Source organism: Myotis myotis, unplaced genomic scaffold, assembly GCF_014108235.1.
Source record: "Myotis myotis isolate mMyoMyo1 unplaced genomic scaffold, mMyoMyo1.p scaffold_m19_p_15, whole genome shotgun sequence".
NCBI classification, from domain to species: domain Eukaryota; kingdom Metazoa; phylum Chordata; class Mammalia; order Chiroptera; family Vespertilionidae; genus Myotis; species Myotis myotis.
The window spans coordinates 41,227,569-41,254,838 of NW_023416319.1; the positions used below are offsets into that span (position 1 = coordinate 41,227,569).

Genomic DNA, 27,270 nt, shown 5'->3' on the forward strand with positions numbered 1-27,270 from the left:
GCAGGCCGACGCTCTATCCACTGAGCCAAACCAGTCAGGGCATGAAGCTGGGACTTTTGAAAGCACCTACACACATCCCAGCAGGTCGCCCAGGAATGCCTGACCTCTTGTTTGTGACCCTCACTACATGATGAGAGCATAGAAACTAGTCTGCCACGGCCACCTCTGACGCTGGGTGTCCCACACAGGCTGGGAGAGGAGCCGCGCCACGGCTTGTTAGATGTTGACCACGAGCTGGGAGATGGAGTAGGGAGAACCTCTGTCCTGGGTTCGAGGGGGCTCCTGACTGGTTAGAGCCAGCAGAGGGAACCGTGACAAGCTCCAGCATTTAGATGACCCCTATTGGAAGGTTGGAGTCGTCTTTGGTTTCCCACCTAGCAACCATTCACTCCCCTCCCTCCTTCTGATGGAAACCCCATTTGGTTCATTTCTTACGAGCAGCCATGAGCTTCCGAGGAGGGCCTCTGCCCTTGTCAGGAGCTGAGGGACAGGCTGCGGGCATTCTGGGCACTGAGACCTGAAGGCATATTGCTGCAGGGGCCTCTGGAGACCTCTACCTTGTTCTTCAAAAGGGGCACAAGAACATGCGGAATTCTATAGGGCAAATGTCCTGGTGTCTCAACCAAAAACAGGGAGAGGAGGAAAGAGAGGGGGGAATTGTTCCTGTTAAGGATCGGCAAACCTTTTCTGTAAAAACCCAGTCATAAATATTTTAGTCTGACTGGCTCTGTAGAGATTTCTTCACTCTACCTGTGTAGCACAAAAGAACCAACGGTTGTGTAAACAGGTGGAGGTGCTGGGTGTATTGACAAGCAGACCTCGGGCTGGACTCGGCCCTGGGTCTAGTTGGCCCAGATGAGAAGAGTCTCCAGAGATGCATCAGCCAGTGCAGTGTGTGCTCTTTGTTTGGACCCTGATTTGAACAACCCAAGTCTTAAAAAAACAAAACACATATTTTTGGGAGAGGTGGGGAAGTTTGAACAACGATTGGATATAACTTTAGGGATTTATGGTTAATTTTGTGAGCTGTGACAAAGAATCATGGTTTTCGTTGTTGATGTTGCTTTGTTTTACCGAAGACAGTCTTTACCTATTAGTTTCTGATACTAAATGGGAAATGATGTCTGAGATTTGCCTTAAAATAACCCAGGGTGTGGAGGGGAGGTGGTAAACGGGAACAAGACCGCCATGTGCTGAGATTGATTGAAGCTGGTTTATGGGAAAATGGGGGTCTTCATTCTATTCTGTCTTCTTTTGTGTATGTTTGGAAATTGGCATAAAATCTTCAAAAAGAGGGGTCAAGAAAGAGCTCCCTCCTCCATTGCCTCTGGTCACTGTTGTGTCTGGTGAACATATGTTCCCGGGTAGTTAATGCAGCTCTTTTGTGTCTAAGAAAGGACAAGCCCGAGGACGAGACTAACCACCACACATGGCAGAGTGGAAAGAGAACGAAACTGGGGTTCTGGAGGATTCTGTTGAGCTGCCACATTAACCAGGCCGGAACAGGCCTGCTTCCGTATTCCATATTCTGTGGGGTGATACAGGAAGCCATATTTAATTAAAAAAATTTTGTTTGTTTGTTACATGTAACCCAACTGGTCTAGAGAAAGGAAAAGAACGGAGGCCTGGCCCCTCCCTGCTGCAGGATGCCACCCCTGGCTTCTAGGAGGACACCAGGCTTAGAAGAAAGGCTTGTGAGATACGGGCCCTTGACAGGTCCCTCTGAGTCCTATCACACCCGCGGGGCTCCAGGAAACGGGAGAGGCCTCCGCTGCTGCCTACCTCTGTGGACCCCAAAGGGTCAATGTCAGGGGCTGCACTGGACTCTGGTTAGAAGGGTGCTGATGCTGCAACCATAGGCCTCCAGTTTCAGAGGAGGAAATGGCAGAGACAGAGTTCCCGAAGGACAGCTGGCCTTTTTGGCATCCCTCCTTATGAGGACAGGGAGACCTCCTCTCCCTGAGCCCTTCCACCCGCAGTAACCACAGCCACACAGCGTCTAACACACAGGGCACAAACAGCATTGTTTCTAACTGATCTCATGCTTCAGCTGGTCTCAGGGGTATCAGCTGTTCCGTAATGCATGACAAATCACAGTGGTTCACTTAACCCGTCCGAGTCTCCTAGATACGGTCATTAGACACTTGCCAGAAAATGTGCAGAGGGAATGCTGGGGGCAGGGGAGGGGAAGGGTGATGTGGAGGAGGCCGCAGGCATGGTCTCTGGTTCCTCTGGATGCTCCTGGAGCTCTGCCCAGCCCCAGAGTTCAGATGCAACTCCAGCCCAGACTTAGCAGACCGGATGGGAGGTGAGGGTGGCATCCTTTATTTCAGAGCAGGTCACGGTCCTCAGTGAGTTTCTTCTCAGTCCTAATTTGGCCCCAATTTTCAAGGCTTTGTTCAGAACAATGACTCTTAAATTTGAAGATGCAGCAGAATCCCCCAGAGGGTTTAAAGCACAGATTGCTGGGTCCCAGCCCCTGCGATTCTGATTGTGTAGGCCTGGGGCCCGAGAATTTGCAAATTTAACAAACAACCAGGGATGCTGATTCTGCTGGTCTGGTGGACCCTGATTTGAGAACTCCTGCCCTAGAACTTCTTGGCAGGACTATGGCTCTCAGGTTGCAGGAGGAAGAGATCAACTTGTCTTCCTCCTTGGACTGTGGTGGGAACCAATGCTTGAAGGGGCCCACGGTTCTTGGATCGGAGGGACCAAGAGTGGGGAGGCTCCAAGGTGATCTGACCGGGAACCAGGAGTCCCGGGGTGTGATCCTATCCCTGAACAATCTCACTGGGTGGCCTCAGGGGCTACCTTGCTCTCTGGGCCTCAGTTTACCTCTTTGTAAAAATGGGCACTTTTCTCTATGTTACAGTTTTCACAACAAAAAGGTTTTATTTTTTTGTTAATCCTCAGCTGAGGATTTTTTCCATTGCTTTTCAGAGAGAGTGGAAAGGAGAGGATGGGAGAGAGACAGAGAAGAGAGAGGGAGAGAAACACAGATATGAGAGAGACATTTATTGGTTGCCTCCTGCCCACGCCCCAACCAGGGCCTGGGATGGAACCTGCTTCCCAGGTACATACCTTTGAAGAGGATTTGAGTCTGCGACCCTTTGGTGCGCGGGCTGATGCTCTAACTGCTTAGCAACACTGGCCATGGCAACAAAAAGGTTTTTAAAAGTGAAAAAGGAAGACAGAATGAAGTGGGTGGCCTCTAAGGTGGGGAGGGTGGAAGAATCCCATGCAGGCCCCGTCGTGTCCTCAGAAGCTTGTGGGTTGGAATCTGACTTGGGTGTCAGTACGACCCCGATATTAACCAGCGGTGAGTACTGGGCCAAATTGCCCAAACCTCGCAGAGCCTGTACTTGGGGATAAGGAGACCGACTTGCAAGGTTTCTGTGAAAACTGGGGTAAATATGTAACGCCTGGCCGATTGGTGGCAGCTATAAGGACTGATTTTGTTGTTTTTAATATCTTGTCAAGGCTCGGGGGAGCACAGAGGCAACTCCTCTCCCCCATCCCTGCTCCCCTGAGGAGCCCACTGACCTTCACGTTGATGGTGGAATCAGAACGTGTGTGTCTCAAGTTTTCCCCGAGCACGATGATTCTGGGAAACACTTAACTCCCCAAATTTTCCATGAGCTGTTCCTTCTCCAACTCCCTTTCCTTTGATTATTAATTTAACTAATGTTCATTGAGGGCCCACTGGATGCCAAACACAGGACAGGCACTGGGGACACAATGAGGAGAAAAGTCCAGACCAGGTCCCTGCTGCCTGTGGACTGATGGTCTAGTGGGGGAAGCGGATATTAATCTGTGAATCACACAGAATCACAGTGACCAGTGCTGTGAAGGAGACGGAGATGGTGCAACAACAGGGGGATTTGACCTAGTTGGTGGGACAGGACCAGCTTCAGGAAGAGATGACTGGAGGGATGACCCTCTGTGTGTATTTCAGGGCAGGGATTGATGGGTGAAGAGGTAGAATAGAGCTTCCAGGCTGGAGGGAGCCTGTGCAAAGGCCCTGAGGCAAAGTGAGCATGCACTCCAGGAGCCAGCTGGAGGATTGCAGGAGGGCTGGCAGGACTACCCCTGTGGAGCCTCCAAGGCTGAATTAGGGAGTCTCGTCTTTATCCGAAGAGCAACAGGACCTTTGCAGGTTTTATAGTGGAGGCAGCTGCCTGATCTGGGGTGTGCTTCAGATACCTTCTCTGGATGCATTTGGAGAGAAGGTTTCAGGGGCCAGAGAAGGGGGGGGATCTGCTAGCACATACTGATGGCAGTGGTCAGAGGGGTTCTGGTGGCCTGGGTGTGACGAGGTGTGCATTTGAGATAGAAGTAGCTATATTTGGGCGGGGGGGGAGGGGGTCCTTTAGAATAGACGCCATAGGGCTTAGAAGTGATTGACATGGCTCGTGAGAGAGGTGACTAGGGTGGCTCTGGATGTCTGGTTTCCTAACTGGGTGGATGGTGGCGGGTTCCCCTGAGTTAGGGTGGAATTCCCTTTCTCCTCTCCAGAGCACATCAGGGCTCAGCTGGTCACTGGCCACACCAGGGGTTATAAGGAAGGGACCCTCGGTGTGTATTTCAGGGTAGCATGTAAAGTGCTTAGCATAGCAGCTGGTACTCAACAAAAGACAGCCACCTGCTGGGCCCCCTGAGCTGTGACAACACTGTGCCTGCCACTGTGCAACCCACGCACCCCTCCCTCGCGGGTTCCTGGCCTCTGTCTCAGGCTGACATTCTTATTTCCTTGCGATGGGGGCATCTATGCCTCCCCCTGAGGTGGTCGATTTTGTCTCAACATCAGACCACCTAATCTTCATCTTGGAAGGCAGAGCAAGGGAGGGGAGAGAACTGGGGAGAGGCTGTGCTTCTGCAGGTGAGAGGGCAGGGCCTTGGTTTCGAGGCCAGGAGACCTGGCCCTACTCTAAACCAGCCGTGTGACCAGGGGAAGTCCCTTTCCCTCTCTAGACCTCAGTTTACCTACCGTGTAGAATGGGGGTGAACAATGGATTGGAGACTGTGTCAGAGCACCTCTAGTTCCAACTGGGGTTTTGTGCTCCAGGGAGAATGGGCTGCAGGCCAGGACCGCCTTCCTCCGCAGGGGGGCGCTCACTCAGGGCCTTGGTTCCCACCTCCACGCCTGTGCTCAAGCAGGAGCACTTCCTCCTCTCCTCTCTTGTGGGCTCAGCTCAGACTCACGTCTTCCTGGAACTTTCCCCTGAGCCTCTCTCCTTCCGAGTTTCAACAGCCCTGCGTGTCCCTGCTTCCTTATCCAGAGCAGGCTCTCCCCCCATGGCTCACCTGCTCATCAGGCTTCCCCATGCACCTGTCAGGCCTTCTGTTGGCTGCTGACTGTGTGCAGGGCAGGCTGCACCTGTTCCTCTCCTGCCAGGGCCGTGGACTGAACGAGTGTTGAATAGGACTGTCAGCAAGAGAAACACCCAAGGCTTGGGTCCCAGGCCATTCTCCTCCGTGCAAAATCCCAAGGCGAGGAACGGACCCAGAACTTGCCCACTGAAGAGGGTCGCCAGCTGATGCCAGTACACTTCTTTGCGTTGGCCCTGTTCATGTCCAGAAAAGGGCCGGCCATCCGGCCATTTTCCCCACCTTCTGGCCCGGACTCTGAGCTATGTTCCTATGTCCCCTCTTCCTAACAAAGGCTTCCTCAGTAGAAAAGAACATGGACATACAATACTTGCCAACAAAAGCAACCATTGTAGCCCTGGGAAGGGAGTGGGGGTAGCGAATCAGGGTGAGGTTTTGCTCTCTGCTTGCCAAGACTGGCTCCAGGGAGGGCCCCAGCCCCACTGTTCCTGCGTCAGGCTGCTGGGGTTCCAGTTGTGGTCTGTCCCTCTTGACTTACCGAATCTAAGGCCGGAATGGGGTGGAGTCCGGGGAGCGGCCTCAGGCCTGAGTTTTCCAGGCGAGCTTCTCTGAGGTGGCCTGCAGCAGGGAGAGAACTGGCAATCACATGCCATAACTTTTCCCTTCTGTCCCCACAGGGCCCCCCCTCTGCAGCTGGGAAAACCGAGACCCTGAGAAGGGGGGAAGTTTTATCTTGAGCTCTTTCCGTGGGTTCATGGAGCGCCAGAGTGGAGACGGTTCCAGGCCTGGTCATCTCACGTTCCCACGGACACACACCTACCCCTCACATGCTTGCTCCTTCAGCCTTCACACACAAAGCCAGTCTGGCTCTTGACTTCACAGATTTTAAAGGAACAGAAAATGGGGAAAAGGAACTCTACTCTTCCCGAACCTAATATAGGTTAGTTTGGTGGTGCCATTTCCAAATACAGTCAGCTGTCCGTATCTGCAGAATTTACATTCAAGGATTCAATCAACGATGGAAACTACCTGGGGAAAAATTATATAAAGTTCCAAAAGCAAAACCTGAATTTGCCACGCGCTGAGCACTAGGCTGACTCCATGTGAATGAAGATGGGTCATACGCATAGACTACGCCATTTTACATAAGGGACTTGAGCACCCGTGATTTTGGTGTCTTTGAGAGTCCTGGAACCATCTCCCAAGGATACAGAGGGAAGCCTGTAACCAGATGCTCTGGTGCTGCTTGGAATAGAATACACTCTGCATTTCCACAGCTCTCTAGAGTTTGCATCTGTGACTCCAGTATTCCTCACGATTTTCCCTTTGACAGAGAGCTCCTGCAGCCCAAAGGAAAATGACTTGCCCATGGCCTGTGCTTGGCAAAGTCCAGCCTAGCACAGTCTCCTGACTGCCAATCTTGCCTCTCTTCCACTCAGCACCAGACTCTTGGGTTCTGATCCCAGCTCTGCTACCAATGGGCTGTGTGACCTGGGGACATCACGTCAGCTCTCTGAACCTGCTTCATAAGTGCACTGACCTTCCAAAACCTCAGTGTCACTTCATTCATCCCACAAGCACTACCTCTGAGGAGTCCCCGAGCCGGGTGCTGGGGCCATGGGGATGAAGACTCCAGCTCTCCGCCCACAAGGCAGGAGCGTAGTCAGAGCCCAGCAAGGGTGCAGATTGGGACACCTCTTGTGGGGAGAAGAGGGAAGGAATCCAAGTCCTTTCTCAGGAACCCAGGGATCCCCAAGAGAAGTCAGGTTAGAGAATTTCCATCCGCAAGTTGACCTCCCTTTAAGAAAGCCCTACAACACAATGTCTGAACGCAAAGGCAGAAAGATTAAGGGTCTTTCTACACTTTACACAAAGATTCTTTATTCCACAGTTCTCAAAAAACAAAAAACAAAAATCTCCTATTCCCTCCTCTGGATTGCTTGAAATATAGTTCATTTGCAAATCATTAGGAACACATTTATGGAGTAGAACTGGGGAGCAGAGCAGGAGCTGGGCTGTTTGCCTGACTACTGAACCGGTCTTGGCAACACTGCAAAACCAGCATCCACTCTCCTCTCTCAGACTCTTATTTCCCCCACCTTAGGCTGTGTGGCAGGTGCCAGGGGCAGAAATCGATGTTATTTATTGAACACCTACTATGTGCTATAATTAACACCCATTTCATGGATGAGGACATGGAGGCTCAGAGCTAGGGTTTCAATCAGAGCTGTCGTAAAGCCAGGGCTCTCTCTTCACCTTGCTCTGCCCTTCTCTTCTTGACTGGGACACAGGCCAGTTACTGCGCTTGGGGCCGAGGGAGCCGTAGTCTGCAAAATAGGCAGATCCAAGTGGTCTGAAGGTTAGCGGGGGCATTAAGGAAACACTCTCCGGGGTTGCTCAGTCTCCCCTCTCAAATGCAGTCGGAAATCCCTTCTGCCCTGTGGCTCTAGAGAGCCGTCCGGGTTAAGCAAGGGGAGCGAAGGAGCCAGGGAAAGCAGCTACGGGCTGCCACTCCGGGAGAGCCCCGGCGGCTGGCGGGACCCTCGCCCGGCGCGCTCGGAGCCGCAGCTGTGGCTCCGCGTGGCACTTCCGATCCGGCGGGGCCGCACGCTACTGCACTCCCCAGCTCCGCGCCCCGCCCCCGAGAGCGGCGCCCCCCATCCGACCGGCGCCCGGCCCCGCCCCGCCGAGTGCCCACCCCCGGACCGCCCCGCCGCCCCCTCGCCCGCTCCCGCGCGTCCCGGAGCCTCACGGCGCGGGAGAACCGGCCGGCAGTTGGCACCGGGGCGATGGCACGTTGGCTGCCTCGCTCTCCCGCCGGCAGCCTCGGGCGCCCGGAGCCAGCTGTCCAGGCGGCGGCGCCGTGCTGGGGACCGGGAGCGGGAGGGCGGGAGGCGACCAGGCTGGAGGCGGCGGCGGCAGAGGCCGGCCGGTCGGCGCTCCAGCAGCCCAGGGCGCGCCCTAGCCGCGTCCGCAGCCCGGAGCGCGGGGCTCCGGCGCCCGCCCGGCCCGCGTTCCCGCGCGGCCACATGGCTCCGCTCCGCGCGCTGCTTTCCTGCCTGCTGCCCCTGCACTGTGCGCTCTGCGCCGCCGCGGGCAGTCGGACCCCAGGTGCGTGCGGGGCGGGCGCGTGGGTCTGGGGTGCGCGCGGGTCAGGGTGACCCGACAGTGCCAGAGGGGCTGCCTGCGCAGCGTCCTAGCGGGTCGGAGGCGGTGCGCACACTGGGGCTGAGCTCTCTTTCCTTCCCCTGTGCACCGACCTGTCCTGTGTACATCTTTCTCTCTGTCGCTGTGGTTTTTTTCTCTCTGTCACACTCACTCTCCTGTGTGCTTTCCTCTTTCATGTCTTCTCTCCAGCTTGTATGCATGTGTGCACACGTGTGTACATGCGTGCAAGTCTCTGTCACACACATAGAATCAGCCTGGCAGGTGATTACCCTACACCCCAGTGAACACTCCTGCCCAGAAACACACATCCCTCCCTCACCCCAGCATTGTCACGCTCTGTGCAGACACCAAGTCACCCACAGACCAAAGACACTCCACCCTCACCTGGCAATGTGGGGTGCCCTCCTGGTGGCTCTGAACATGGAAAGGGGGCTCCCATAATTTCCAGGCAGGGTGGCTGCTTGTGTGTGAGCTCTGTTCATGTACTGAATGGATCCCTCTAGCTGAAGTCTTGGGGCTCCTGTGCTGTGATGGGTAAACCAGAGGAGAGTGGCGTATGGGGGGATTTTTCAGGACACATCATTCTCCAGATTTTATCAGTGCTGTGAAGGGGGCTGGGGAGGCAGGAGATAGCGCCCTGTGGAAATGAAAATTCCTCCCAAGCCCGGATCCATGAATCACCAGGCCTGGGAGCCAGGGAGCTGTCATTCCCGCCTGGCCTGGCTTGGGCTCAGGGAGGGCTGTGTGAGGACGGGGCCACTGGCATGCAGCCTGGAGCAGGGGGCCATGACCTCACACTTAATTCAGTCCTAGTGGGCAGGTCACCCTGCGCGTCTTTTTTTTATTTTTGAAGATCTATACTTACCCGGCTTGGGGCTGGGCCATGTAGAAATCTCGGCAGCCACTGTGCTGCTTAAAAAAGTTTTCTTTCTAAACATGGAAAAATATAGAACTTGTATTCCCTCCCTTCCCTCTCCAGCTCCTCCTTTCTCCTTGACGCGTGCCCAGGATCCCCTGGGTTTCTAGGTGTGTTTGTTTTGCCAGCTGCCTTCAAGGAGCTTGGTGAGGAGGGCCCTACCCCAGGCTGGTCTGGTGACTTCAGCACTTTGGGAATGTTTGGGCAGACCCCGTCTTTGCCCTGGGGGCTTTGGGTGGGGGGTGGGTTCAGTGCTTTCTTCTGCAGTGCTCAGGGTTGGAAGGCTTGCTGCTAGAGTGACAGGACTCTGCTTGGCATTACTTGTTTTCTTCTGCTAAGTTGAAAAGGACCTGGGGCTCCCAGAAACAATTTATGTCCACAAAGTACTTGAACACCCTTCGTCCAAGTGCAGAGATCCAGGGGCTCAGGAAGCAAGAGATAAGAAATGGATGAACTTGGGCTCAGGGGTCCCCTCAAGGTGACCCTCAGAGTTGCAGGTGGCTGTCCCTTACCTTTGCACAGCCTGTACTGAAGTAACTCCCTGTTTGCCTCCAGCAGGGCTGCCCCTGTCCGGAAGGCTCAGGGACTACGGTGTGACCGTGCCCCGCAGCACCGATTTCCGAGGACGCTTCCTCTCCCATGTGGTGTCTGGCCCAGCAGCAGCCTCTACAGGGAGTGCGTCCGAGGACAGGCCACCTGCACCACCCTCACGCTCTGGCCACCTGCGGGTGGCCCGCAGCCCCCTGCGCCCCAGAGGAGCCGCTCCACGGCCTGACCGGCTCTACTTCAACGTCACTGTGTTTGGGGAGGAACTGCACTTGCGCCTTCGGCCCAACCGGCGGCTGGTGGTGCCCGGAGCCTCTGCGGAGTGGCAGGAGGACTTTCGGGCGCTCTTCCGGCAGCCCTTGCAGCAAGAGTGCGTCTACACCGGGAGTGTCACAGGCATGCCAGGGGCAGCCGTCGCCATCAGCAACTGTGATGGATTGGTAAGGGACAAGCCTTTCCTCAAGCTGCATTTGCCCCTCTCCCCAGTCTCTGAGCCGGGCAGACCCGGCTTTCTCCTTAGCTCCCCTGTGCCTGGGACTCCTGTGGGCAGGTTGTGTGGTCTGGCCTGTGCTGCTTTCCAAAGAAAACCGCACATGCCCTGCTCGCACCAGGTGTGTGCTCTGCCAGGTGGATGGCGGCCCAGCTGGGATGATCCCTTATCCTGTTCATCCCCTCACCATCCTCAGACGGGGCCACAACTTAGCTGGCAGGGATCTCTGAGCCCAGACACACACAGGGGTGAGGCAGGCCGGCTCTGCTGGGACTGATTCTTGGCTGTGCCACTTACTAGCCACAAGGCTTTGGATAAGTTACTTGCCTTCCCTGTGGTTCTTTCCTGTGTGTAAAGTGAGGGTTTATTCCTTCTGCACATGCTTACTGCGTGTGCCGATAGGCCCAGCTCTGTCCAGGCTCTGGGGCTTACAGGGGCCTGAGGCAGACACCGTCCCTGCTGATGATGAGCACATGACCTGCCTTCCTGGGCAGCAGGGTTGGTGGTCGCACCTGCCTGGCTTGTGGTCCAGCCTCTGTTGGTATCAGTGGCTATTATTGCTCCTGTTATGTCCCCTGCTAACTCTGGTCCCTGAAGCCAGCCTGTTGTTTCTGCCCGCTCTGCTCTTTGAGTTCCTTTCTTAGGACCTGCTCCCTCCTCCCAGGCATCACTGCAAACCAGAAAGCCATGAGTGGCTGCTCTCTTTCTCACCCTCAATTCCTGCTGCGTCTTGGTCCCCTCACTGCTCCTTCCTCAGTGTGCCAGGCCCTCCTGAGCCTGTGTGGCAGCCCCAGAGCAGTAGGCATTCTTCGCGTGGTCTCTACTTGGTCAGGCATGAGCTGATGTATCTCAGGAAAGGACCCGTTTGCCCCTTTGCCTTTCAGCTTTAAGAGAGGGGTGAGTCCTATGGGGGGATGGAAAAGGGGGTTTTCCCTTATTGGCAGGGTTGGGGCACTTCTCACCGCCTTCCCATCCTTCCGAGGGACCTTCCTGACAAATGGCTGCCTCTGTCTAGGCCAGTGCTTCTCAATCTTTCTTTCATCCCCCCCGGCCCAAGAGCCTTCTTAGACATTTTTCCTAATCGCCACTTCCATGAAATTTTAATACCATAGATAAACTGAATATATGTTTATAACCTGTATGCATATCTGCGCTTTACATATAAAGACTACTTTTTTTTGCCTTTCAAAAAACCAGATTTTGCCCATTTAACACCAAGGGAGGTGTTAGGGCCTCCCTTGAGAGGCTTGGTCTAGGCAGCAGTTGGTTCTCAAAGTTGAGCGAGTGCTAGAATCACCTGGAACGCAAGGGTTCTGTGGAGCAGGCTTTGAGAGACCCAGGATGTAAGGACAGCTGCAGGCAGAAGGCTAAGACCTTGTCCTGATGCCAGGGGGAGCCTTGGCTGCCGGCCCGCCCTGGCTCAGCAGTCTGTGCAGCAGGAGCCCTCAGTCAGCCTGCTGGCTAGCGCTGTGCTGTGGCCACAAATTTGGGTTGAAAATCCAAGGTGACGTTTGGAAGAGACAGAAAGCGCTGCCGCACACCGGTGGCGTGGCTGAATGACCTGTGAACTCCTTCTAAGGTCATCGGCCACGCAGGCTGTCAGCCGTGCAGTGACAGGCTGGGTCTCCCGCTGGTTTGACTGCTGCCATAGATGTATACCGGGGACCAAAGGCATCCGTGGATGGTCATCACCATTAATAAAGTAACTGTCCATCCCCTGAGCCCCCTGAAAACTCCCTGTCATTGAACTCGTTCAGCAGCCCATTGATAAGTGGTCGCTGACTGTTAGATGATGCAGGGATCCTTCGTGACCCCGATCCAGCATCCGTGAAGCAAGGTCACGTGGCCACGGGCTGTGGTGCACAGTGACGAGCGGCACTCTGGTTGTTGGGGGTGGGAGGCTGCTCGGTGGGCCTGGGGCCAGGCATTGCTCAGCCAATGTTGCTGACTTTTGGTGGCCTGTGAGTAAGTGTTCTCATTAGCTGTGTGACCTGGGCAGGCCACTCTCCATCTCTGGGCTTTACTCTCATTTGTCCAAAGAGGGTCTGATGCTCCCTGGCAGATGGAAATCGCTTCATTGTGACACTTGCAGAAGCTGGATCAGGTCTCAGAGGCTGTCCAGTGATGGGCTTCTGGAGGCCTGTACTGCAGTGGAACTGAGGCTCGCCTGGTCCCCCTGTCCATGGTCAGGGGTAGAAATGGACCTCACAGGGCTGAGTCTCAGGCTGGGCCTGTGTTTACACCAGGCCACTGCTTGTGCCCTTGACTGTCTCCAGAGGCCAGTCCCTCAGTCCGAATCCCAGGGGCCTCCCCGTCCAGGTTCCTGACGGGCCGCACCCAGCACAGAGGCCGCCCCAGAACAGAGATTTCCTCACTGCCAGCCCATTCCAGAAACCTGCTCTGTGAGGGCAAGGGGCTGCTTACAGTGTCCCCGCCGAGCCACCTTTGGACTCAGAAGGCTACTGAGCAGCATTTCGATGATAAGATTTCACTCTGGGTCTTCATGTGGTTTCTGGATTTTATCCTCATTTTCTTCAACATCTCAAGTGCCGAAGTCATTCATTCCAAACAAAAAATGAACTGAGCACTGGCCATGAGCAAGGCCCACGGGGAGATGAAGGGAAGTGAAAGTGACACAAATAATAACAGTAGCAGGAACCAGTCCTTCCCACGCCCGGGCACAGCGTGCATCCCGCCCCAGCACACGTGCTGTCATGTGCATTCATGAACTGCACCCGTGGGGTAGATGAGGAAACTGAGCCGTGGGGAGGAGATCTGACAATAACGCAGACAGCGCCCCGTAGCATAGGACTTGACGGTTAAGGCCCTTCAGTCGTATGCACTGTGTAGGCAGATACTTTATTACCCTGCTTTGCACAGAGTCAGGTCCCTGCTCCTAAGGAATTTGGGTGCCAAGCAGTGGGGACCCCATAAGTAGAGTCCACATTACCTTGTTGGTTTTCCAGAACACAGTGCGGAGGGGACTCAGTAAATGGGAGTGATTGCTACCTGAGGTGTCAGAGAAGATGGTGTTTGAACTGGGCCTTGAAGGATGAGTAGAAGTTTGCTGGGTCCAAGGGTAAGTCAGGCATTCTGGGCAGAGGAAAGAGGTTGAGCAGGTGGGTGAGGCTGGATGAGGCTGGGAGGGGATCTGAGAAGACACTGTAGGCAGGTGGGCCTTGGTCTGACGGTGAGGAGGGCAGAATGGGAGAGGTGGGCCAGGGCAGGGATGTGGCAACCTGCTGTCTGAGAGGAATTTGGGTGGGGGGTTGGGAGGTATGGCTGTGTGACCCTGGGCTTGCTGCCTTCCTTCTCTGGGCCTCCCCTGCCTCCTCGGTATATTGCAGAGGCGGAAATGGATGAGCTCAGAGCCCTTTCCTGCTCCGGCATTGGCACTTTGTGATGGGGCAGGCCTTTTGGGGGAGCGTGGAGCCCGGCCCTTGTAAACCCGTAGTTGACTCCTCCCTTCCTGGTGGGTCCTGGGGCATGGTCCGTGCCAGGCCTGGGCTGGGCTGTTGGGGCAGAGAGGAAAGACACCAGTCCTGAGCTTGGCCCTCACAGCCGAGCCAACGTGCCAGTTGTAAGATGGTCTGAACAAAGCCTTCTTGCCAGCCTTGCAGCCATTTGGCATCTTAGCTGCTCTGGTGAGAAGCACTGTGTCTAAACTGGTGGCTCGATCTTTTTTTAACTGGTACCTACAATGGGGGCCATGACCATCCCCCCTTCCAATTGTTCTGCCATCCATAGTCACCATTGGGCACCCGGGGCCGCCGCTGGGGGGATTCTGTGCACTGCGGTTAGTTCATGCCTGAACCTGAGCAATGAGTACCCTACCTTACGTCCCACCTGCTCTTCTGGAGGGCCTGGTATCGCAGCTGGGGGGGCGGGGGGCTGGGAGGGTCCAGGACTGAGGGAGCCAGGACCCTGCCCTGGTGAGTTTGTAGGCTAATGGAGACCCAGATATAAAGCCAACAAATTAAAATTCTGTGAGGCAGCAGCAGGAGCACCCATTTGTTTTGGTTAGGGCATCCAGGAAGACTCCCCAGAGGAGGTGGCATTGGCTCAAGACTTTAAACATTGTAAAGCCCTAGTGTGTTTGGCTCAGCGGATAGAGTGTCGGACTGCGGACTGAAGGGTCCCGGGTTCGATTCCGGTCAAGGGCACATGCCTCGGTTGCAGGCTTCTCCCCAGCTCGGGCCTTGGCCCTGGTCAGGGCATGTGTAGGAGGCAACCAATCGATGTGTTTCTCTCACATCAGTATTTCTCTCTGTCGTTCCCTCTCTCTAAAAGTTAATGGGAAAATATCCTCGGGTGAGGATTAAAAATAAGTGAATAAATAAACAAGGAAGAAAGTGTGGGGCGCCTGGCCAGCAGAGAGAACACCTGACTGAGACAAGCCTGAGGATGTGTGGGAGAATGAAAGAAGGGATGTGGGGAGACAAGTCCTACTGCAGTGTTCCTTCTGGGAGTGGGGGTGGCTGTCAGATGCTAGGGTTCCAGGTTAAGACTGTGCCCAGGCGACAGCAGCAACCTGTACCCTTCAGAGCCTCCGCTGGGGAGCCTGACCAGGTATTGCAGCAGTTCTCCCCATGCTCCCGTGACCCCGACCTCCAAGGACCTGTGGGCAGGACCCCTGGCTGGGGCCAGGTGCAGAACAGACCCTCTGCTAGTGGCTGTGCCTCTGAATCCCTGGGAGGAATATGGGGGCCAGGGGTGAGGGCCACTTCTTGTGGGTCCTATAGGGGTTCTGAGGTACAGGAATGGGGTGAGCAGAGTGGGGTCCCTGCTTCTTTGTGGGGCCTTGTCCTCACTGGGTCCTGGGCCTTGCTGCCCTGCACTGGGGTGATGGGGCTTGGCTGCGCTGCCACTGTGAGTCACGGGACTAATGCGGAAGTAGCCGCACGTGTAAGATCTGTCACCATCTGGTTTCATTTTCCACCCTATGCAGATGCAGATGGTGGATTTTTTTGAGGATATGTTTTTAGGGAGAGGAAGAGAGAGAGAGAGAGAGAGAGAGAGAGAGAGAGAGAGAGAGAGAGACATCAATGTGAGAGAAACAGCAATCGGTTGCCTCCAGTATGTGCCCCGACCAGGGATAGAACCCACTGCAACCTAAGTGTGAGCCCTGACTGAGAAACGAACCTGCCACCTTTTGCTATACAGGATGACGTCCAACCAACTGAGCCACCTGGCCAGGGCTGCAGATGGTGCATTCTTAACGAGTTGCACTAAATAGACCCCTGGCAGACTGTGGGGAGAGGGCAGGGGAGACTGAGTCCCAGCCCTTCTTCTTGCCTCTGTCTAATATTGTACAAGTCACAGAAGCTCTCTAAGCTCAGCCCTTTAATTTAAAAATGGGATTACAATGAGGGGGAGTTGTGGGGGGGTTGGGGTTGATAGTTTAAAAGGGCAGGGGTATTTTTATGGGGTGACGAAATGCTCTAAAATTGATTGTGGTGGTGGTTGCACTTCTCTATGCATATAACTAAAAGCCATTGAACCTACACTTTAAATGCGTGAACTGTATGGTATGTGAATTATATCTCAATTACACTGTTATAAAAAGTGCCGGGCCCATACAAAGGCCAATGGCAGGCATTGTTAGTCGTAATTAAGAGGTACAGTCTAGGACCGTGGTCGGCAAACTGCGGCTCGCGAGCCACATGCGGCTCTTTGGCCCCTTGAGTGTGGCTCTTCCACAAAATACCACGTGCGGGCGCACGTACAGTGCGATTGAAACTTCATGGCCCACGCGCAGAAGTCGGTATTTTGTGGAAGAGCCACACTCAAGGGGCCAAAGAGCCACATGTGGCTCGCGAGCCGCAGTTTGCCGACCACTGGTCTAGGGTGAAAGTGTGGGATCCCTGCTCTGATACAGACTAGCTGTGTGGCCTTGAGTAAGTTTCTAAATCTCTCTGCTTAGATCCCTCACCTGTAAGGAGAGGAGAAGAGCAACCAAGGTTGCTCAGAGGATTAAATAAGACACTATAAAAGCTGAAAGGCCTGGTACATGGTGGAGCCGTAAAAATGGGGATTGTTATGAACAGTAACACTTATTACTTCTTTACAGTAATGAATGCAGTAATTACAGTTCTTGTGAGAGCCCTTGCACTGTAGCAGCACTTAGATGACCAGTGTTCTCGGGCGAGTCTGAGGCCACCTGTGGGCCCCGGTTGGCCAGGCCTGTTTCCTTCGCAGCAGCAGCTCTCTCTGAGGAAGGGGTCATAGCGAGCTTGCTCAGTGCACAGACTGTGAATTCTACAACTGGGCTGCAATACCCCAGGGGCCTTCCAGGATGGCGGGCGAGGATACTGAGAGGTGCTAAGTGGAGCATTCCCTTAGCAATCAGTGGGTCCCTGCCTAGATGCAGGCGTAGACCTAGGTCCCTCTCTCCCTGAACTCCAGAAGCCCACAGTTTAAAGACAAGGCCAACGCACAGTAGAGAGTGTGCAACAAGGCAGCCCACACCACTAGTGAACTTCAGGCTTCTGTGGAAATGCAGGGGAGCATAATGCACTCAGTGGGTGGCGTGGAGGTGGGTGCTGAGAAGGGCGGTGCTTCCTGAGAAGGAAGGCTTCCTAGGGGAGGGGACATTTGGGCTGGGCCTTTAAGCATCCGTAGGAGTTTTTAAAGCCAAGAGGTAGGCTCTATAAGCATCCTGCAGGAGAGGAAACCGGATGTCTTCACAGGATTCAAGGAATGGCAAGTCGCCCCAGCTCTCCCCGGGATGGAAGTGCAGTGTGGGAATCCCTGCCTCCCGTGGAGCATCGCCTTGTCCCTGTGGCCCTGGGGAGCACAGGGTTGTGAGCAGGAGTCACGTTAGCATTTGGGGAGGTATCTTTCCCATGGCTCGTGTATGCTGGTGCGGCAGCTCTGCCTGTGGCTCCTTGGTGTCCTGGTGCCAACACCTGTCCTTGCTCTTGGGGCTGCTCCTTGCTGGCTGGGCAGGGAGCGGGCTGTCCTGGCAGCTCCTTCGGAAGCCCTGCTCGGCCCTGCTGCCCAGCCCTGCCCCTGGGGATGTGGAGTGTGAGGCCTGGAGTTTCGATGGTGCCCTCACAGAGCCACCTGTCTCCATATATCTTGGACTGCAGGCTACTTGCACTCACGTGTCTGTGCTGAGAACCCTGGGAAGGGGAGGGAATGTCTGGCCCCACGCTGGTGTAGGCCTCACCTCCACCTGCATCTCAGCCTCTACTCCAGCCAGGCTAGAGCGTTCATGCCTCGCTTTGCGGCCCCTCTGACGCTGTTCATTCTGTTTTCACCCCCCCCCCCCCCATGGTGCCTTCCCCTTCTCTCTGCTTGATGCACCCCCCCATCGTGGGCATTCAGTTCTCAGAAATCAGAGACTGTGCCTTACATCTCGCATTTCTCTGAGTGCGGAGCACAGGGCTGGGCCGTGGGACACAGGAGTTTTGACTTCAGATGCCTCCAGGAGGAGGGAATACAGGAGAAAGAGAAGAGGGTCAGCTACCAGCAGGGGAGGTGGGATTGTGCAAATTGGAGAGGACGATGCCCTCTCTAAAGGGAGCGGCATTTTGGTGGTGCAAAACCTTTGAGTGTTTTAAGGAGAAATCAGAAATATGGATTTTTAAGCAAAGTGGTCTATTCGTTAAGCAGAGTGTTCTATTTTTTTAACACAGCAGGGCTGCTCGCCAGAGGCCAGGGGCTGCCCATGTAAGGCAGTGTGTGCAGCGGAGGAGAGCATGGCCCCTGGAACCAGCTGCCTGGGTTGAGATCCGAGCTCTGCCTTTTACGTGCTGGGTGGCCTTGGACAGTTTCCAGATCTCTCTGTGCCTCGATGTCCTCATCTGTAAAGTGGGGATAGAATAGTAGTCACTTCATAGAACTGTCATGTGTAAAGGGCTGAGCTCAGGACTCCATCAATACAGCAGCATCAGCATTGCCTTTAAATGGTGTGGATTTGCTGGTGGAGTCTGCTGCGTCTGAGGGGATGGGTGGCGGGAAAGAAGATGAGTCAAGAGCACTTAAAGTGCTGCCACGGTGCCTAGATAAGTATGGAAAGTGAGGCAGAGCCCACGGCGGGTCGTTTCCAGATCCCTGGTCGCCCGGTCCAGTGCTCATCTTGCTTCCAGAAGGCCCCTGGGCCTGTCTCAGTCGACGGCTGGGTTTCCAGTCCTCGAGGTGGTGTGATCCTGCAGCTTCAGCTCCCCAGTCTCCCTACAGCTGTGTCTTGCTGGAATAATAACTTATTTATGATATGGAATAGAAGCCAGACATCACCTCACTGCCTCTCCTCTGAGCAGAGCCAGACTCCCATTCCAGCAAGGGCTGGTCTGGGGGCACTTTCTATTTTTCTTCCCTGGCATCTCCGCCTGGCTGGAGCGCTGAGTGTGGTGGGGGCTGCCCTTGCCTTCCATCTGCGTCCCAGTGTCAGTGTGGCAGAGGCCCGGGGGGCGGGGAGCCTCGGGGAGGGCCCAGGGGGTCTGTGCATTCCCTGGACCCTACACTGGGAAGTTCCCAGCCACCTGCCAGGCCCAGATTCCGTTTTCAGCACGTGGGCCTTGCTCAGCCTTCCAAGACAACAATAGTCACAGGAACACTCGCAGGCCCCAGGCAGCGCCACGGAGCTCCTCGTCAGCACAGATAGTCCTTGTACTATGATCACCTCAGTGGTGCATCCCAGCTCAGCGTAATTTCCGCAGTAACCCTGACTGTGGCCTGCGTGCACACAGCTGGGCCGGAAGTGGCCGTGGGGGTCTCTCGGTCCCCTCTTCACTTTCCAGACCAGAAAGCGGAGGCTCGGGGAAGGGAAGGGACTCGCCCAGGGTTGTGCAGTAGGTGATTGTCAGGGCCGATGGAGTCTGGTGCCTGACTCCCAGTCCAGTGCTCCCCCACCCCCCCACCCCCATCCCAGGTGACCTCTCTCAAGTCAGTGGGAAAAGACGAGTAAATGTCACTAAGTCACTCAAGGTCATCAGCCTTGTGATGGCCGTGAAGCGGTGGCCTGGCAACAGCTTGAGAGCATGCGTGTGAAAGAGACTGGTCCAGGGGTTGCCCTGTGGGGGGCCCTGGGAGTCCTCGGCCTGGGTCCCAGGTGGAGGTGTTTACGAGGCTCCCACTGTGAGGGCCATTGTTTTCCTAAAACTGGGAAGCCAACTAAGAAAACACCAATGTCAACAGCCCCATTAGCTGGGATCTGAAGCTCAAAAGAAACCTGGGGTTTCTTAGCCCCGAGTCCCCGATGTTTTATCCGTTTTCAACCCATTGCAGGGCCGTGGGCTGCGGTTGTGTACACGCTGCTTGTCGTGGGACATTACAGACCCCGCAGTCTCGTTTTCTTCTGCTTCTGCAACGTCGCTGAACAGGCCCCTTGTAGAGAAACCTCCGACGGTGGGAACGTCGGGACGCGCTTGGCTGAATGCACACCCTGTTCCCCACGGGCCGGCCGCTGGACGCCCTTTGTCGGCTTTTGCTTCTCAGCCAACCAAACATTTATGCCTTTGATCTTCCAGAAAACAGCCGTACCCCCAGCCGCCCCGGCCCACAAGAGGGGTTCATTTCCGCCGCTCGAGGCTGGCAGCGCTCACACTCCGCATTAGCTCCTCCAGCCCAAAGAGGCCTTGTGTTCCACAGCCCCGCAGGCTGCTGGCCCGGTGCACCGAGTGCTTAATACTTCGTCACCTCATAACTCACGGTCCCTGGGTGGGGGGGCTCCAGGTGAAGCGCGGTCCCCTAAGCCGCGGCCAGTTAGTGGGAAAGCAGGTCTCTCATGAAGAGCCATAGCCCAGGGGAGTTTTTTGGAGGTTTGGCGCCAGGGATGCTCGTTGAACGTGTTTTGATCCAAAGGTGGTCACAGGCAAGGATCAGTACTTGTCCTCCTAAAGCTGTGTCTGCAAGAGGGACAGACAGACATACCCACCGAGAGCTCCTGGGGGCATGGAGGAGGGAGAGATGATGGGATGGCATTTGAGCTGGGCTGGAAGGGCAATCCTGGCAGAGCTCACAGCAGGGGCAAAGGCCTGGGGCCATGTGGACACCTGTGGTTCAGAGCAGGACACCTGTGGGGGGTGGGGGGAGGCGGGCACCAGGGTTGTTGCTATTGATTCCAAAAGACAAAGAAACAGGCTTGATGGGAATAACAAGTGCCAGGTGGTCCGAACCACCCTGCTGTCTCCCTGGGTGATGGGCACGGCCTCCCTAACTGATCTCCCCGCTTGGATCCTTTCAACTATTCACCGAGACCCCTCCACCCCCTAATACTCCCTGGGAGCAGCTCCGTGGGCCCTGGAGTTGTTCCTCCTGCCGGTCCTCCTGCGACCTCCTCTGCTCCTCCCCCCCTGCTCCTGATGCCCTCCTTGCCGGGACACCCCTCCCCAGAACTGCCAGCACCTGCCCCTCACCTTCCTCAGGCCTTGGCTCAGATGTCCCCTTCTTAGAACATCATCCCTGACTCGCTTATTGTCTGAAATGTCAGCCCCCCGTTTTCTCCTCTGCTTGGTTTTTCTCCATGGCTATTTCCATGTGGTGTGCCATATTTTTACCTAGTTCCCACCTGGAGGTGAGGAGGAATTTTTGGCTGTGTCCCCAGCACCTAGAACAGGGCCTGCTCAGTGCATATCTGATGAATGAATGAAAGAATGAATGAATGAGTAGATAAATAGTGCTGGGGACAGAGGTTAGGAGAGGTAAACGTGCAGAGATGTGGGTGAACGCGTAAAGTGAGTGGAGGACCCGGTGAATGGCCGGAGCGGCTGGCATGTGGGCTTCGGGTTGCTAGTAACTGAGGGCTCGGCACAGACAAGCTTTGATGAAGTGTCTGAGTTCTAAGAAATCTGGAAAACATGCTACTGTGCTGGGCCCTACGCAGGAGTCAGGACAGTGGCTGCCTCGTTTGATGGTGATTTCCAGCTCCCCGGGGGCTCCTCCCACCGTGCGGAGGATGTGGTGGCGCCTGAAGGGGATGTGTGTGGAGCTGGGCCTGGCACGGAATTCGGGCGGCCCATCTACTTTCTGTCCTCCAGTGCTCACCCTCCTTCTGTAGGGAACCTTCACCGCCACCACCCCACCCCCACCCCACACACATCCCTCATTTATCACTCACTGCAGACCCGCCATGTGTCAGACTAAGTGGGAAACATTTTACATGCGTGATCTCATGTGGGGGAGACATAGTTTAAAACCAAGCCAACACTGCTCTGAGCCAGGCTAAGGGATCAGAGGGGAGGCCTGGCTGGATCAAGGATCTGGGACAAGTGACCTTAGCCGTGGGAGGGACTGGCGGCCTCTTTTCCCTACGTTTGTCCCACCATCAGCTGGCTGGCTTCTGAGCCGTAGGGCTCAGACTGCAGGGCCTCAATGCAGGGGGCTGCTGCTCAGCTCGGGGCCTGGCAGCCACCCGCCATTTGGCACGTGAGGGCTCCTTCCTGTCTCTTCGTCCTGAAGCTGCCGCCTCTGCTGCCAGGACTCCAGGCCAGGCAGGGGGCCAGGCAGAGCTCCCAGCCCGAGCTTGGTGGGCCGTGGTGGTGACAAAGGGAGAAGCCTCAGAACCACGTGGCTCCTGGGAGCGGGGGATGGAAACGGGGGGTGGTTGCCAGCCTGGCAAAGTCCTCCCTGGACTCTGGTTGGGCTCCAGGGTGGGGGTCTGCAGCCCAAGGGGAGTCGCCGACACCTGCAGTGTGAGGCCCTGCCCTGCCCCTGGGCCAGCCAGCCGCCACTGGGGTGGGATCACACAACTGAGCACCTTGCCTTTAAGAACATTGACCAAGCTTTTGAAGACCCAAGCAGCTGTGTTTTCCGCAGGCCAGAGGACAGACTCAATCACGCCTTCATCTTCATCACCATCGTAGAGGTACTGGCGTGGAGACTCCCCAGCTGGGGGGCTGTGACATCGTTGATTTGGCTACCCAGCAGACCACAGCCCTCGTTTCCCACCTCCAAGACCCCCACCCTGCTCAGGGAAAGTTTTAGTCAATTATTCTTCACTCACATGGAGTCCCACCTCGAGGGGAGGGGATGGTCAGCTCTAAGGCAGCACCTAAGGCACCGCTCACACGTGGTCCAGATGGTCCTTGGTCACGCTCAGCCCGAGGAGATGCTCACAGCGGAAGGGCTGCGCAGGAAGCCGGCCTGTCCAGACTCCGTCCCCCAGCCCCTCGGTCAGGGCACGCACCCACTGCCCTCTCCTTCCCTCTCTGTCTTTCTTGCCCATTTCCTGCATCATGACAAACTCTTCTGGTTCGACACTCCATGCTGCTACTGCTGTCTTTGTGAAACATGGATGATCACTTCCTCTGAGTACCATTCCATTATTGGAAGCTTCCAGAGCCTAGACCATTGGTTCGGGCCCTGGCTGCACATTAGACTCTCCTGGGCAGCGTTGAGAACATCCAGTGCCCCACCGCTGAGATTTGATTCATTGGTCTGGGGCCGTGGTCGGCAAACTGCGGCTCGAGAGCCACATGCGGCTCTTTGGCCCCTTGAGTGTGGCTCTTCCACAAAATACCACGTGCGGGCACGTGTGTACAGTGCGATTGAAACTTCGTGGCCCATGCACAGAAGTCGGTATTTTGTGGAAGAGCCACACTCGAGGGGCCAAAGAGCCGCATGTGGCTCGAAAGCCGCAGTTTGCTGACCACTGGGGGGGGGGGGGGGTAGCCTGGGCGTCAGTAGTTCTGCAAATCCCCGGCTGATTCTAATGGGCATCCAGGGGTGAGACCACTGGCGTAGCCTCCTGGGTTTGACGGAAAAGTTAGGGTCACCTCATGGGGGACCAGGAGAGGCAGGTTGAAGAAGGAAGGAAAGGTAGTCAGCCACCCTGCTGTGGGCCAGGCCTCAGGAGGGATATCCTCTTCATTGTTTTATTCCATCCTCCCAGCAACCCTTTGGCTTCAGGTGTGGAAACTGAGGCTTGCAGAGGGCCTGTGCCACCAGCTGGGAAGGACCTGCTTGGGTGGAGGCCCAGGGGCTTCACGCCCAGGCAGCCTCTACACCACTTTGCAAGGAGGTTGGATGACAGGAGGAGACTCCCATGGTGTTTGTCTCCTTTTTTAAAACTTTGCTTAAGAAAAATTGTTGTCCAGGCATGACTTGCTCATTGTAGCAGGCAGACATTCGTGCAGGACTGGCTTTCCTTATCAGATAGGGGGATTATAGAAAAGTTAGAAAAGTCTAAAGAGAAGGAATTGCCTACAGTGCTGCCCCCAAGAGACAACTCTCCAACAACTGAGTGTTTCCACCGACCTTTTATCTGTGCATGTTCTTACCTTTAACATTACCCTGCACCAGCATCCTGTTGGTGCGGACCTCTCCCCTTAAGGATGCTCAACCACAGGTATTCTTTACTGCTTACAGGCAGGGGATTTGAGCAGGTCCAAGCCAGGTCACCGTGGAGCCAGGAGTTAGAGACAAAGCATCCTGTGGTTCCGGAATGCTGCTTCTGGCACCCCCGCATGAGCCCCTGGGCTCCCGGGCACACTTTGAACGATAGTCATGATAACCATGCGGCAGATCGAGCGCGTGCATGGTCCTTGCTGCCAGGACGACCATTCTGGTACTCTATGTGTATTTCTCAGGGCAGCCCCAAAGAGAGGTGTGTTGTAATCCTGTAGCACAGGGACGTTGAGCGACTTGCCAAGATGAGATGGTCTGAGAGTCGCAGAGCCCAGCTTCTGGCTTTAGTGTCTCTGCATTTACTCCCCACACTCCCCACATCACTTCTCCCCCGAGAAGGATTCTTGCTGGAAATGGCCTGGGCCCAGCAAGACCTCGGTCACCTTTCACCCAGCACCTCCCAGGGTGTGGGGCCTGCAGAGGTCGTGACCCCAGGAAGTGCGGCCAAGTGGTCATCCCAGATAACTTCCTCCAGTTGGTGGAGGCTCTCTGCTTCCTGGTGTTTCTTCCAACCCTTTGGCCTGTTCTGGGAGCTCTAAGGCCGCCTGAGTGGGCGTGGCAGGGTGTGCCAGTTGAGGACAAGCCTGGCGATTCTGGGCTCCATCCTCCCAGGGCTCTTCCTCCTGCCTGTTCTCAAGGCTGCAGCTTGGGGTGAATCAGCTTTTAGACTTTCCCTGGCGTGGGCCCAGGCCTTGGCAGCCCAGCCTCCAGCAGAGCTCTGTGGCTTGGGGCTTCCACATCAGGTTTGAATTATATGAATCTCAGCAACCTCAGGCTTTCATCCCAGCTCTGCTGACTCATGCTTTCGTGGTAGTGGGCCGCCTGTGCACCGTGTGTGTGTGTGTGTGTGTGTGTGTGTGTGTGTGTGTGTATGTTGTCTGCCTGCACATGTGTTGTCTCTGTGTGTATGTTGTCTCAGTGCATGTGTGTGTGTGTCACCTTGGTGCATGCGTGGCATCTCCCTGTGTATGTGTCATCTTTTTTTCATAGCTTTATTGAGATAAAATTCACCTGCCACGCAAATCACCGATTTAAAGTATGTGATTCAGTGGATTTTTATCATATACACAGAGTTGTATAATTATTACCACATTTCCTCTTTCTCAAAAAGAAGTCCTGTGCCCTTTAGCTATCACCCCTTTAATCTATTACCCCATCCCCCAATAACCACTAATCTACTTTCTGTCTCTATAGATTTCCCTCTATTCTGGACATTTCATGTAAATGGAGCCATATATATGTGGCTTTGGTGACTGGCTTCTTTCATTCCCTGTAATGTTTTCAGGATTCACCACATTACAGCATATCTCAGTACTTCATTCCTTTTTAGGGCTGAATAATATTCCATTGTGTGATACACCACCTTTTGTCTATCCAGTCATCAGGTGATAGACATTTGGGTTTTCTACTTTTTGGCTCTTGTGAGCAGTGCTGCAGTGAACATTTGTGTAAAAGTCTTTGTGTGACATATGTTTTCATTCCTCTTGAGTACATACCAAAGAGTGGACTTGCTGGGCCATATGGTAACTCTGTTTCATATTTGAGGTACTTCCAGACTGTTTTCTAAAGTGGCTGCATCACTTTTCATTGCCACCAGCAATGTGTAAGGTTCCACTTTCCCCACATCCTTGGCAACACTTATTATGGGACCTTTTGATTCTAGCCATCCTAGTGGGTGCGAAGGGGTGTCTCATTGTGGTTTTGATTTACATTTCCCTCCAGATAAATGATGTTGAGCACCTTTTAAAGGGCTTATTGATCATTTGTATGTATTCCTTAGAGCAATGTTTACTTAGATCCTGTTTCTACTTTTAAACTGGGTTGTTTGTCTTTTTATTATTGAGTTACATGTGTTCTTTATATGTTCTGGGTACAAGTCCCTAGTTAGGAGAGCAGAGGCTGGTCTCTCATGTCCTTACGCCACCCCAACCCCCTCATGTCTAGCTTGCAGTGGTTATCCTGAAGACGTACCGAGGGAGGAAAGGGTCTGGGCCACCTGGCAGGAGTGGTGGTCCCAGGGTGTGTGGGGGGGTGGGTGTGTGGGGTGGGGCTGGCCCCCTCTTTCATAACTCTGAGACAGACGGGCCCAGGGTGACCCATCTGAGGGTCTAGTGCCTGCAGGCTACCTTGGGTGCAGCTTTCAGTTGAACCGACTCAACAGAATGAAGGGTGGTGGGAGAGGTGGGGGAAGGATTTGAAAGCCCCACTCCCGGGCCCACCCCTCCTCTTGAATTCTAACTGGAGTGGCTGGAACAGGATGGTGCCATTTTCTGGGATGGGGTGGCAAAGGAGGAGGGGGAGGTTGGCTCTAAAGTTTGAGGTGCCCAGCGGAGGCCTAGGGTCTCTGTCAAGGAGACTGTTGGACAATTCCACATGGAATTCTGGGAGGGTCAGGGCTGGGATGTCATTTAGGAGTTATCTGAAAGTACCTGGTATTGAAAGCCTTGGGATCGGGAAATTCCCAGGAGAAATGTGTGGCTGGATGAGCTGAGTGAGACCAGGATGAAGAATTGGTTGCTGGCTCTGGCCACTGAGGTCACAGGTGGCCCTGACGAAAGCAGCTTCCGGGAAGTGATGGTTCTAGAAGTCCCTGTGGGATGGGCTGAGGAGAGACATGAGACCTGGAAATGGAGGCAAGGTGGAGGCTATGGCCGGGTCTCCGCTTTCTCCTGGACTGTGCTGGGAGGGAGGGAGAGGGAGAGAGAGACAGAAACAATCAATGATGAGAGAGAATAATCGATTGGCTGCCTCCTGCACGCCCCCCACTGGGGATCGAGCCTGCAACCTGGGACCCTTCAGTCCCCGGGCTAACTGAGCCAAACCAGCTCCGGCGGGTGGCAGGCATTTCTGATTCTCACTCCACTCCCAGTGTGCGCGCCACCTCAGACTCCACTTGCACGGTTTTCTTTCATTTCCTACGGTGGAACAGGTTCAAGCTGAATTTGCTGGAAGCCTAGAACCTAAGCACAGCTGGCAGTAAAATTCTCATGATGGAATTTCCAGAACAAGTTCGGGCCCACGAATGCACGCTCCTTGGGAGGTGGTGGGATGGGGGGGTTGGAGGAGGCCTGCCCTGCTTCTTTCTCTTCTGCGAGGCCCCACAGAGGCCAGTCTTGGAAGGAGACGGAAGAGGAGACCTGGCTCCACTGGCACTGCCATCTTGAAATGCTCCCTTCTTCTGGGCAGTCAACAAAGGTTGGCGAACGGAGGGTGCCACGTGTGGGTTCAGGATCCCCTGTCCCAGAGCCAAGCTGTCTTCTCAGAGCCAAGACCCTTGCCCTGTCAGGACCCCTGGCTGGGTCCTTGCCTGTTGTCTCTGCACTTGACTCAGCACAGATGGAGCGCTGCCCTTGTCCTTAGGCTCTTGCACCATCTAAGGACATGTATTCCAGGCCTCGGGGGGTCTCTTCCCGGGACCTCCCTGGCTCTTTGTACCCTTGCCTCCCAAATTTACATGCAAGTACATGCAATT

The 27,270-nt window shown here is 55.0% G+C and overlaps 1 protein-coding gene across 2 annotated transcripts in view; it reads left to right on the forward strand.

The window, feature by feature from the left end:
* Window positions 1-8,177: 8,177 nt before the first annotated feature.
* The window catches only part of ADAMTS14 (ADAM metallopeptidase with thrombospondin type 1 motif 14), a 76,717-nt gene continuing 57,624 nt past the window's right edge, over window positions 8,178-27,270 (forward strand). For both annotated transcript variants that reach the window (XM_036336992.1, XM_036336991.1), the window contains exons 1-2: window positions 8,178-8,439; window positions 9,971-10,398. In XM_036336992.1, the coding sequence (XP_036192885.1) occupies window positions 8,358-8,439; window positions 9,971-10,398 (510 nt within the window). In that variant the 5' untranslated portion in view covers window positions 8,178-8,357. The remainder of the gene's footprint in view (window positions 8,440-9,970; window positions 10,399-27,270) is intronic.